This window comes from Sus scrofa, chromosome 13 (genome assembly GCF_000003025.6).
Source record: "Sus scrofa isolate TJ Tabasco breed Duroc chromosome 13, Sscrofa11.1, whole genome shotgun sequence".
NCBI lineage: Eukaryota > Metazoa > Chordata > Mammalia > Artiodactyla > Suidae > Sus > Sus scrofa.
The window spans coordinates 169,934,927-169,947,884 of record NC_010455.5 but is presented as its reverse complement, the minus strand read 5'-3'; the positions used below and the strand labels follow the sequence as shown (position 1 = coordinate 169,947,884).

Genomic DNA, 12,958 nt, shown 5'->3' with positions numbered 1-12,958 from the left:
TACTGAGTTGTGTCACTGAGCCTGAAGGGAGAAGCCCTGCAGACAGTTGACTCTCAGGAGCTGGTGTCAAGCAACTCTAGCACATCACTGCTTTTACTTGATTCTGAATGTTCCTTCACTTATTAAAAATAAGTATAGGAATTCCCATTGTGGTGCAACGGAAACAAATCTGACTAGGAACCATGAGGTTCCATCCCTGGTCTCACTCAGTGGGTTAAGGATCTGGCATTGTGGTGAGCTGTGGTGTAGGTTACAGGTGCAGCTTGGATCCTGTGTTGCTGTGGTTGTGGCAGGGGCCAGCAGCATGGCTCTGACTGGACCCCTAGCCAGGAAACCTCTGTATGCTGTGGGTGTGACCCTAAAAATAAATAAATAAATAAATAAAATGAAAAAAATAAAAATGGGTGTAAAAAGTCTAAATACATCTGAGAAACGGTTGACTCCAAAATCTATACTTCCTTTATAGTAGTTATTGAGTCGGAATTAAGTTCACTTTATTTTCAAAGTAGTTCTGTAATTAAGCATGTGAGGTCTGAAGACTGAGGACAAAAGTCTCAGTCTTAAAGACCTGGCTGCTGCACTTTCTAGTTATGTGACTGTGGGCACATTATTGAAGATCTTTTTGCATCAATTCCCTGTCTTTGAGATCAAGATGATGACAAGGTTGGCATGAAGATTAAGTCATTGATAAAGGAAATGCACTTAGAATAGTGCCTAGTGTGAATATTCAGTGAAGGTTTGCTCTATTTTTCAATATATTTACTTCTGGTTTAATGATGGTTGAGGGAGGAGATAACATAGGAAGGGTACTATTTAAAATTGATGTTGCTGCACAGGAAATTGGACCAAGAAGGGAAGATAAAATATTCTCCATCTCAGAGCTCTATCTACCTAAGAGGCTTAGGTATGGCTTATAATACTTAATATTCAAAAAAAGTTATTATTTTCTATGTTTTTTCCCCTTCTGAAGCATAAATTTGTCACAATCTGTCTTTTCATGTCCCACCTTGGAAGCTGAAAATGATATTAGATATGTCTGTTCTAAATCACCATCTGTTGTATTTTCTTCTGTACATCCCTCAAGATTTTCAAGTACAACTTAAAAATGTTTTAAAATATTACACTAATAAAGCTTTTATGATTTAATTCTTCCATATTTTTTTCTCATTGAAGTAGTAGTCTTTCCTTCTGCCCCTCCATTTGACCATGGAAAAATGCAGCAGACTTGAATTACTTCAGTCATTCTATTGTCACAAGTTCCCCTTTAAATGCCAGCAACTGCTCCAAGAAGATGCTTTCATTCTGTACAATGAGCACCAGTGAGTGCTCTAATCACAATACAGAATGTTAAACTACGTAGTTGATTCCAAGTAAGAAGCTCTAGTTACCTGATTACCTGACCCTTAATTAACTTAGAAATAAATGAGGAATATTGATATATATGCAAAATAATTAAAGGAAATAAATGCAAGGAAAGGAGGAGGAAAATGATGGACAAAAGTCGCCTGGGAAAATAGCCAGCTTCTACAATTCTAAATTGGAAGTTGTGTTTCCTTTAAATCTCATAATAAACTTGTTGGGAAATGGCTTCTCTGAAATCTGGGGTGGTGGTGAGCTTAGCCAGAGGAAGAATCTTTTTAACAAGGCTTCAATGATCTGACCAATGTGTTTTAGAAATCCTTGTTGATGGTAAACAAGATGAGTACTGTACGACACCTAGACTCCCTTTTCCCCTGCTATCATACTGTCTCCTAGTTTCTAATTACTTGTAGAAACTCCTTAGCAAGTTCCCCTTCCTCTATGCATCCTTCAGATATTGATTCACACAAGGCAAGGCATGCAGTAGGTCCTCCAAAATATGTTTTTGATGAATACATTGAGGATGAATCCTTAACTTGGTAACATACTAATTTTTCCAATAAGAAAAGAGTAATGTCTTTAGAAAGACCTGCTGAGATTGAATGAAATGACAACCTGTCAACTTTGAACCAGAAGGAGTTAAGAGACATAAGGAGCAGCTACCTAACTTGCAGTCTCCAGGTTATAAGCAGAAGTAAAAGGCAGTTCAAAGCTTTGAGAAAAAGTTTGACTGCCTACAACACTAACTTTTGAATTGATTTTGGAAACCACATATCCTAAGGGTATTTAGGATTAGTAAATTCTCCACATGAGTTTGCTCTCTACTGGGAAAAGCTAAATTATTTAACTTAAGGGATTTTAGGCTGCAGGTCCCTGGAAAGTGAAGTCATAATACTTTAAAGTCAGAATCCACATGGGGAGAAGATGGAGGGACGCTGTCTAACTGCCTGCCTGGAAGGACAAGGGGTAGGTGTGCTAGTGTCTGTGGAGTCCCTGACATGTAGAAGACTCTAACAAATATTAGTTATTTGTAAGTTATTGGTTCTATAGGCTGATAACAAAAGACTGAAATAATTATCAAAAGCAAGTTCTAAATAGGATGGGCTACTTAAGGGCAGGTAACATTGACATCTTCCCTTATTTGACTTTAATGTTATTACTTAAATTTATGAGGACATAGTTCAGCTAGGTATGCAATTTGAGGTTTCATTGTTAAAAGAGCACTGTTTCATTTTTAATTGTTACCTAATTCATATTTAAACAAATAGTGATATGACCTAACAGCCTTTGTGGAAAAAGAAGAATAAAATGTTGAATTTTCAGAACAAACTCCAAATGGTTCATTGACTCTGTTTCACCATGGAAAAGTTACTTAACCTCCCAGTGTCAGTTTACCCATCTGTGAAATGAGAAGGATAATATTTTCTTATGGGGATGTTTTGAAAATTATTTTGCAAATGTAGTGGATGAAATTGTTGCAAGCATCACTACTCTTTTTCAACTTCTTTAAAGAAGCAGACAGTATTATTTATGTACCAGTTGATAGTCAAATTGTCATCTGGGGTGAATTACGTATATTTATTTGCAGTTGTTGCTTTTTATTTCTTAAAGAATCCCTCCTCCCCTAGATTGCTCAATTTATGCATTATGTCAATATCTGGGCACCTGAGCAAAGTAGCTTAAAACTATTCTGAGCTTCACATTTATGAGCTTCTGATCTGATAACTCTGGTAATTACTCCTTCTTTCTGTTTTAGCGTATGTTTTCTCTGATGTGGCTTTTTGCCTCACTTCACTTCACAAGATTGATAGTTCTCCATGTTTTCCTGCTAGAGGTCACCTCTGAGCTGAAGGCAAAACACATCCCACTCTGGCTCCTGTTGACTTTCAAGTCAACTATCAAAGAATTTATTCCAGACATTGCCTAACCTCAATTTAAAAACTCCACCCTAAAGATTACAGGGAGATATCCCAGGGAGTTGCTATAGTGACTCTACGAGGTTGGCATTGAGGAGACAAAGCTACTGATACCAGATTTTTATACTTGATAGGCTTAATTACATAAGATGGTCATGAACCTCTGTGCCTGTGTCATTTAGGTCTGGAAAGAAATTTTCCCCTTCAGGCTTTTCTCTCTCTTACCGTGCCAATCAACAGGCTTCTTGGTAATAAGATTCTTTATGCCAATAGCTCCAGCATAACCTCAAATGGTGCTTGTAGTAATGATAGAATCATTACAAAACTAAAGAATAAAAGGAAAATATGTTTCATGGGTGTGATTAAGTCATCGTAATATTCTTGCATATGTAAATTATCCTTGATTTAATGAACTACCTTGCTCACATAATAGTATTTTAACCTGGCTCTAGAAACTCATTTTTTTTTTTTTTACCTGTGTTAGTAATTGTTAATAGACTTGTTAGAGCTCATTTCCAGATCATCTTACTGAGGTGAAATTTATGTATTATTTTTCTATGTTCATGAATTTCATTTTAACTATTAGAAGTTCTTTTACTAAGTAATGTTATTACATGAATTACTTTAACAAATTAGTATGATACTTAGGAAGATAGAAAACTTGGTTATATAATAATAATATCTAAATTGACAATAGTAATTTATAAATATATTTTTTCTTTATTATAAAAGAAAAATATATTCATTGGGAAAAAAATTTCAGGAGACTATAGAAAGGAACAAAAAGGAATATTATCTTTATCTCCTGGGCTACAGTAATCACTTTAAGATTTTGATGGATGTTCTATAAGATGAACACTTTTTGAAGAATACTTGCCTTGTTTTCTCCAACACATTTTGTATTTCTAAAAACAGCTACATCTACAAGAAACCCTGGTGAAATAGGATTCTTTTTTTATTTGTTTTATCAGAAATTGAATCTAAAGTTCTAGTATTCATATGTTATAGACTTTATTCAGGATTATAAAAGCTACCAGGAAAGTATTTTATGTGTTTCCTCTGCTACTTTAAAGAGTTTAGTTCATCCAAAATTATTATCTTCAAAGGTGACCAGATCTAGCACCAGGTAATTAATGCAAGACCAAGGGAAATTAATGATAATCATGTTACTACTTAAATATAAATCTTTATGTGTGCCTAGAAGGAAAAGAAGGTTTTCTAGAGCATGTAAGGGAGTGTAAAGGAATCCTAACCATATGTCAGAACTGTTGTTCTCTGATTAAGGGTTTTCAATTATTTTTTGTCTTTTTATAATATGTAGTTTTGCTGTTGCTTGGTTGGTTTAAATTTTACTTGAAGTAAGGAGTTAAGTCCATGTAGCTCTTGGGAAGTTAATCATTTTATGACTTTCATTTAATCAACCTTTTCTTTAATCCCCTTTTAGGCAGCCAAGGGCAGTTTCCACTAACACAGAATGTAACGGTTGTTGAAGGCGGAACTGCAATTTTGACCTGCAGGGTTGATCAAAATGATAACACCTCCCTCCAGTGGTCAAATCCAGCTCAACAGACTCTGTACTTTGATGACAAGAAAGGTGAATATATTTGATTTTTAAATGTTTTAATCATATTCTAAAATATCCTAATTATAATGAATTTATTTTTCTGAGATGATTCAAATTATTCCTTGTGATTACCAAACTGCTTCTGCTTGTATTTAAACATGTTAAATATTAAATACTTTAGTTTGCAAGTCATAAACACTAAAGATAACCTATGTCAACTTTTTAATAAAATAAACAGTTCTAATTCTGTTTCAAAAATAGTCTTATGCCTTCTTTTAACAATTATCTACTCTCCAGATAACATATGCATTTGTTCTTATAGGTGCCTTTCATAGAGATTGAAATGTTTTCCTCCCTTCTGGCAATAAGATGTTCTATTTTTATTAATCTTAGTTAAAATATTTAGAAGATACTATATGATTTTGGAAAGTTTTTGATTTTACTCTTATGAACTGAGTTTGAAAGTAAGAATTATAGAAATGATTCCAATAAAAAATTTAAGTCACTATGTGATTCCAAAATAAACTGAAGTAAGAAGCTATATTTACTTCAAGTTGAGTTGGAATTCATCAAGGAACTGGGCTTTCTGACTGGATGATAGCTTTTGACTAAACATTTTTTGAGAACTAAAGCAAACAACTAAAAGTATATACTGGATTTCTAAGCCTTCATCCATTTTTATAAACATTAGGGGAAAATGAGTTCATGAACTGTAATGAAAACATGGAGCTGTTGCTTTAGATAAATTTAAACTATATAGGATATAAATGTCTATTGATATATTAGCTACTCGGCACGTTCTTAATATCTGAATTCCTTGTGCATCTATGTAGATAACAATGAGATAATCTGAAGTCAGCTCCACTTTAATAATTGAAGTGTAGTCAAATTAGTCTAATAAATGTGCCTATTACATCTAAAATATGAATTTGCTGTATTTTGTGCATTATTGTAGTTTTCCCTCTTTGATGTACTCTACATTTAAAGTGAAATATATTCTTTAATTTTTATATAAAATGAAGGATTAGTTAAACATCTAATTCATTGATTTAGCCAATATTTTTTGAGCCTTTCTTTGTACAAGGCATTAGAGAACAGACAGATAAAATCCCTGCATTCATAAGACATATAGTCTAGTAGAGGAGGCAGGAAATAAACAAACACATGAACAAAATATATTTTAGAATACTTTGAGGGAGTTCCCGTTGTGGCTCAGCAGGTTATGAACCCGATTAGTAATCATGAGGATGCTGATTTGATCCCTGGCCTCAGTTGGTGGGTTAAGGATCCAGCGTTGCTGTGGCTGTGGTGAGGGCCTGCAGCTGCAGCTCCCATTTGAGCCCTATCCTGGGGATATCCATATGCTGCCGCTGTGGCCCTAGGAAAAAAAAAAAAAAAAAAAAGAACATATTGATAGGAGAAAAGTGTCTTCTCTCCATCTTTCTAGATAGCTAGCTAGTTAGCTAGAAGATAGATGATAGAGAACTACAGAAAGGTTGATTTTAAGAAATTGGCTCAAGTGATTGTAGAAGCTAGCAAGTCTGAAATCGGCAGTGCAAGCCAGCAGACTGGAGACTTAGGGAAGAGATGCTATACAGGTCAAATCTGAAGGCAGTCTGGCGGCAGAATTCCTTCTTCAGAGACCTCAATTCTTTTCTCTTAAGTCCTCCAACTGATTCAGTTAGGCCAACCCACATTTTAAGGGATAATCTGCTTTACTCAAAGTCTGCTGATTCCAATGTACTCTCATCTAAAAATACCTTCACAGCAACATCCAACATCCAACATCAAGTTAACTTTATGGGTCAACTAATTGGGCCACGGTGCACAGAATTTTGGGCAAACACCAGTTTCACTTAGTTGACACATAAAGTTAAGTTGAAAAAACTTTTATTTTTCTACCTGGAAGACAGGTAGAACAATTATCACTAATGGAGACAATTTCACAGAAGCATATGGGAGGAAGGGGTTAAAGGTCTCACAATTATTTCAGACTTAAGGACAATATTATGATTTAAATATTATAACTTAAATCTTGGCCAGAATTAAAGCCAATATTGTGATTCCATTCTTAGGCTTTGATAAGAGTGTTTGATGTGTATTCTTTTATATTTAATAGGGACTTCCAGTCATAGAAGGTTTTTTTGTGGGGACACTTTAGAGATATTTTTAAATGTCTAAAAATGGATTTTAAAACATTCATCAGCTAAACATTTACTATAGAAAAAGTAATACAATTTTAATAATGATTATTATATTAATTTTATTAATACTTAATGATTCTGATTAAGGATTTTTTACTCTATTGCAGAAAAATTTGTTTGCTTTATGAGATTATAAAATATCTCTTTGCAATTTGAGAAGTAGCTAATGAATATCTAATGTGATATTTTTAAGCCTTTGAAAATAATATTATTCAATAATTAAAAGTTGATTTTATAAATTAATTATCTACCTTAAAATTTCACAAATATAACCCACATAACCTAGTTTATACTTCAGGTATATTCAATGGGAATGAAAGTTGTATAAATAGGAAATAAAGCTTAAAAAATATGTTGAATTTATTGATTTCTAGAAAAAAAATCTAAGTTATATCATGCTGGTATTATGTAAGCTTTATGTTTTGTTCTTAAATTTACTAGTGCTTTTAGAGTTGAGAAGGCACAGCAAAAAAAATTCTAGTATTTACTTCTTGCACTCCTTCATAGTGGTGTTTGGAAAAGTTTGTTGTTGTTTTAGGCCAAGTTATCTATATTTCTTTCCAAAGAATGAAATTCTATTAGTTAAAAATTTAAGGGCGTTCCCACTGTGGCTCAGCAGGTTACAAACCTTACTAGTATCTGTGAGGATTTGATCCCTGGCCTCTCTCATTAGGTTAAGGATCTGGTGTTTCCATGAGCTATGTTGTAGGTCACAGACACGGCTCAGATCCCACATTGCTTCAATTTGACCCCTATCCTGGGAACTTCCATATGCCTAAAAAGCAAATTAAAAAAAATAAATAAATAAAATAAAATAAAATAAAATAAAATAAAATAAAATAAAATACATGAGCAAACAGTCACATACAGAAATTAAACAACCTCTTCCTGTTAATAGGAATAATTGTTTACAAGTATTTATAAATACTTCAAACAAATTTGCCCCAATATAAGGTAACTTCAAATTTAAGGAAACCTCTAATTTGTCCAATGACATAATGCAAAAAAAAAAAAAAATGTTTTGGGAGTTCCCTCTGTGATATAGGGGGTTAAGGATCTGGCATTGCTGCAGCTGTGACAGCTGTGGCCTAGGTCACAGTTGTGGCTCAGATTCATTCCCTGGCTGGAGAGCTTCCATATGCCAAGGGTGCAGCAGAAAAAGATAAAAAAACATTTTTAGAGACAACAGACTTTTAAGGATGTTCATGGAATAATTAAATATATATTTAGACCATTTAATTTATCAATGTGGTTATATGTACCTATATAAACTAATATAAAAACAGATTAGAAATATTGCTTTTTTGTACTGCTATATTTAATGAAATAATCTTGCTTAGCAACAATTTTTTGAAAGTGTTAAGATCCTATAAATGTGAATTTTGTCTCAAGCAATAACTATGAATTTTTATAACATTAGAACAATTTTTGTTGCTCATTCATCCTCCAGGAGTATAATAATGGTTTCCACCATGTAACAACTTATTGCACCACTTTTTAAGGAGATCTTTGAGAGTCATGTTTACAGTGACATCTACAATTGTGAGGTCAAATCCTCAGGCGCAAAACCAAAATCTATATGAAATGACTTTACCTCATCTTTTAGTGATTCTATAACTTATCCTCTATAGATTATCTAAGACAAGAATTGATTCAGAGTATTTCAAGCAAATGCATCTTTCTTATAGAAAATAGAGAGAAATTTATAATATGAAATTTGCAAAGACTTTGTTTCCAGAAAGCCCCTCTTTTCTGAGAGGTAATCATGGTAAGAAAAACTCATTATGTTATATCTGGGATATTTAGCAGTATTCCTGTACTTTTAGATTGCTACAAAATACCAAATACATCTGATCATGTGAATTGTTGAAGTATACATTTCCTTTATTTCATTTTTTTTCTTTCCCAATTTCTTAAACAGGCTAAAGTTATGTTGAAAAAAGCCAATCTCTGTATGTCTGTGTGTGAATGTGTGTATGTGCTGTATGTGTGTGCTATATTTGTGCATATGTAGTAAAACAGGTTTCTATTTCTGATATTAGATTTTTTTCTAATTCTATTATGGTTCTAATCATCATGTGCAACAGAATAACAAATTCTTGAATAAAAAAACCTCTCATGAATGGGAACCTAACATGTCTGTTCCTTCACAAACCCTTGGTTCAATTCCTTGTGATGTCATAGTGGAAGGGATCATTGACAGTGATGCTCATCAAATGCAAGGATTTAAAAATAAAAGCATGTTTTGAAGTTTCCATATCACAATTTTCCCCACACTGTCTTTTTGTCTGCATTTACCTTCCTAGCCCTCTTCAAGCCTAGGGCTTATCTTGAGCAAACAAACATGCTAAATTGTGCCAGAGCCTCTGTGCAGAAGCTAAGCGTGGGTTAGCATGACTAGAGTAACCCATACGTGTTATGTAAGTGACAACTGCTCGGGAGCACAATAGAGAAAAAGAAAAGGTTGTCTGTGTCACTGATTGCACCAGCTTCTACAGGTGACTGCCACTGTTAAAATCTCCATCCATAGCTCTGTTCTTATTTCTGTCTCAGATTATGCTGCCAGTTGTTCTCGAGAGCTTTCCAAACAGAATCTTTCAGGCATATGCAGTATCACGGTGTTTTAATTACATCTCAAATGATCATAAAATGCAGCTGAGGTTGAGAAGCTCTGAGTTTAGCAAGTCAGTTCTCACCAGAGTTGTGTATCCCTGAGCTTTAATTTCTGTACTGACATAGAATAATGAGAGGGAAGAAAGAGAGGGTGGGAGAAAGGAGGAAAGAAGGGAAGGAGGGAGGAAAATAAAAAGAAGAAGAAAGGGACAAAGCTAGCCTGAACAAAAAAATAACAATTCTCACTGATATTGCTGCCACCTCTCTTGAGTCCCAAAAGTCATTCTGAGTAGACTTTCATGCTACCTAGAGACACAAGTCTCCAAGGGTTCTAGCTGTGAGGTTGAGCAAGATCATAGGATAGTAGCCCTTTGAGTCAGTTAGAATTGGAAAAGCCTTCCTTGTTTACTTGGAATCATTAGCTAAAGAAAATCATACTGTGAGTGAGGGGGCAGCTGATAATAAGAATTAAACTGAACTTCTAAGGAGTTTCTCTCAAGGAGGTTAATCGTGAATATTCAGGAATTTCTTCACAAGGGAGATAGGTATTTGTAGGAATTGGCTAAGTGAACCTAATGCTGTAACAGTTCTTATTTTGGTAAAATAAAGAGGGCAGTGAGTTCAGCTTTTGCTACCTTGAACTCTGATGCAATCAATAGCTTTCCCCATTTACCACTGGAGATATTGAGGGTCAGATACTCCAGGAGATTCGCTCACAGACATTCAGCTAGTGACTAGTAATGAAGGGATCTGAATAGGTGTGACCTATGTTAGTTTTAGCTAGAATGCTCCTGAGAACAAAAGTGTCTAGGTAACAGATCACTTTAACTATAACCTAAGTGGCCTTTGTCATTGATTTTGCCAGCTGCCTCTTAGTTTTAAAGAGTAGCAGTTACTTTCAAATTGTTGAAGATGTACATACGGTAAGACAGAGGAATATATTACAGTCAGCACTGCCCAATGGAATTTTCCATGATGACAGGGTTCTATATCTGTATAGAACAATTCTGTAACCAGCCGTCATGTGTGGATACTTTCATTTGCAAATAATTAAAAGTTTGGTCTCTCAGTCATTCTAGCCATATTTCAAGTACTCAAAAGTCATTTATGGTTACTATTCTGGAAAGCACAGTTCTAGATGATGATTCACTCTTTAGATGCCAAAATAGACCTCGTTCAGTTCCAGTCTTGGCTATAGAATATGCATTTTCCAAATGAGAAAACCCCAAGTCATCATAAAAATGTATCAGATATTCAATATATGGGATCTTGCTGTTTAAATTGCACAGATTTAATGGAAACATTGTAGCATTAGGAGACAGAGAGTCAAACTGACTTCTAATTCTGCTTCTGACACCAACTGGCAGAGAAATAAAAGGGGCTCATGGATAACCCACCAAATCATCTAGATGTTCTGGTTTTTGGATCGGAATTGCATTTTTAAGAATTTCTGCATTACTTTGGGTGCTCCTGAAAACCAGAAATCATTAACCTATGAAATAGATCTTCAATTCCAATTGTATTTTATTTCTGCACAGTTTCTGTATCAAGACTTTTACTCTAATGCTTAAGAACCTACAAATCTAAATAAAAAATAAAAATCAAGAGGAAAATTTACAGGTTCTCATGGGTCAGAAGAACCTAGAGTAGATGTAGCTAAGGCAATGTTCACTTGTTATGCCCCTCTTCTTTTTATACTAATTTTTATCACATCTGGTATGAATAATGGGTAAGCTTTTGGAATAGAGAAGGTACAGGGAGACAGAGAGTAGGAGTGTTGAATTCATTGAAATGAATGAATGTGGTATTTGGCAATAAAAATTTAAAAAAATCAATTAGATCATTGTGTCTATTTCCCTGCAGGTGTGGGAAAAAACAATTGAAGTAGTACAATCTGATCATTTAATGCTCAGGAAAGAACACTTCAATTCCTTCCTGTTACTGACAGAAAATAGTTTGGACAAACATCTCCGGAGTGCATAGGATATGCATTTAACAGACATATCTCTGTGAGCGTGTATTTACTTATTTGCTTTTTTCTATAAAAATGTAAAATACATAACTTATTTGTGATACTTCTTTTTTTAGTAGTTTTACTTTTTTGAATTATGCTTCAATGATTCTCAAAAATCTCTTGAAGGAAATTTTATTCCTGAAGCAATGAAAATAAAATTTTATTAAGGGCATAGTCAAAAACACTGGTGTTAATTACCCAATTATTCTGCTGATAATTTTACATTAATACTGGGGACAATAGGAGAGGAAGAACATGAATAAGATGTCCTAGAATAAGCAGTGATAAAGAGAAGAAAAATGAGATGAACCTGAAATGAAAGTACAAGTTCTCCTGGCTCCACGCCAACCAGTACCACCCAACAGTGTCTGTCCCCACAGCTGGTTTCAATCAATGTGGCAACCTTTGAAATAATAAAGATTAATTCAGTAAAGTAGGTGCTAAAGTTGCCAGTATTACCCTTCTTTTTAATTTCCTAAAAAAAAATCATGTATAAATTACAATAAAGATATGAAATCTGTGATGAAAACTTACAGTTGCACAATACTATACCTTTTTAAGTAACTTCCACATGCTTAACTTTTCTCATTGGATTCATAGCAGCCCTGTATGATAGACATTCTCATTTTGTACACGAGAAACTGAGTTTTGCAGATTTGAATAACCCGAGTAGTAAGTGACAAAATGATAGACTTGAGTTTTCTTAAGACAAGCCTAATTCACTGTATGCCCTATCATTCTGATAAGGACTTCATTTTACTGCTTTTTGGATTTTTTTTTTTTCTTGTGGAAATTATTGCTTCTTTTGGGTCTTACTCCAAAGTCACCATCGTGATGATAGATCTCCTGAACACATGTTGTCTCATGTTTTTACCACATCATACAAATAATTTCATATGTTTTAGCATATTTGCTAGCAAATATATCTGTATTAAATGAGTATGAATCAGGTTCCCATTAGGACATAAATGATAACACTTAAGTTAATGAAGTATGAACACACTATTTACAGGCATAAATAAGGAAACTCATCAAGATGATGCAGCACCCAGGAGCTAGCAGCAGCAGGAAACCATCATACCCTTGAGCCTGAAAGGGTCACAGAGGGAATTAAAGCTAAGGTTTGGGGAGAAGGCTTCTGGTTAGAAGCTGAAACTGGTTAGGAAGGAGGAATGTGAGGAAATATGTAAATTGACTTCTCTTTCCTTCTACCTTTTTATCTCTTATCGTGCCTTCCATGGGCTGAGCCCAAATGGAAACCATAGGTTAGTGAATCCTACGTAGTTTA

At 34.3% G+C, this 12,958-nt stretch overlaps 1 protein-coding gene across 4 annotated transcripts in view; it reads left to right on the top strand.

Annotated features, from left to right (window-relative positions):
* CADM2 (cell adhesion molecule 2) overlaps positions 1-12,958 on the top strand; it is a 1,071,168-nt gene that overhangs the window by 805,230 nt on the left and 252,980 nt on the right. For all 4 annotated transcript variants that reach the window (XM_021071360.1, XM_021071358.1, XM_021071359.1 and 1 more), the window contains one exon: positions 4,720-4,869. In XM_021071360.1, coding sequence (XP_020927019.1) covers positions 4,720-4,869 — 150 coding nt within the window. The remainder of the gene's footprint in view (positions 1-4,719; positions 4,870-12,958) is intronic.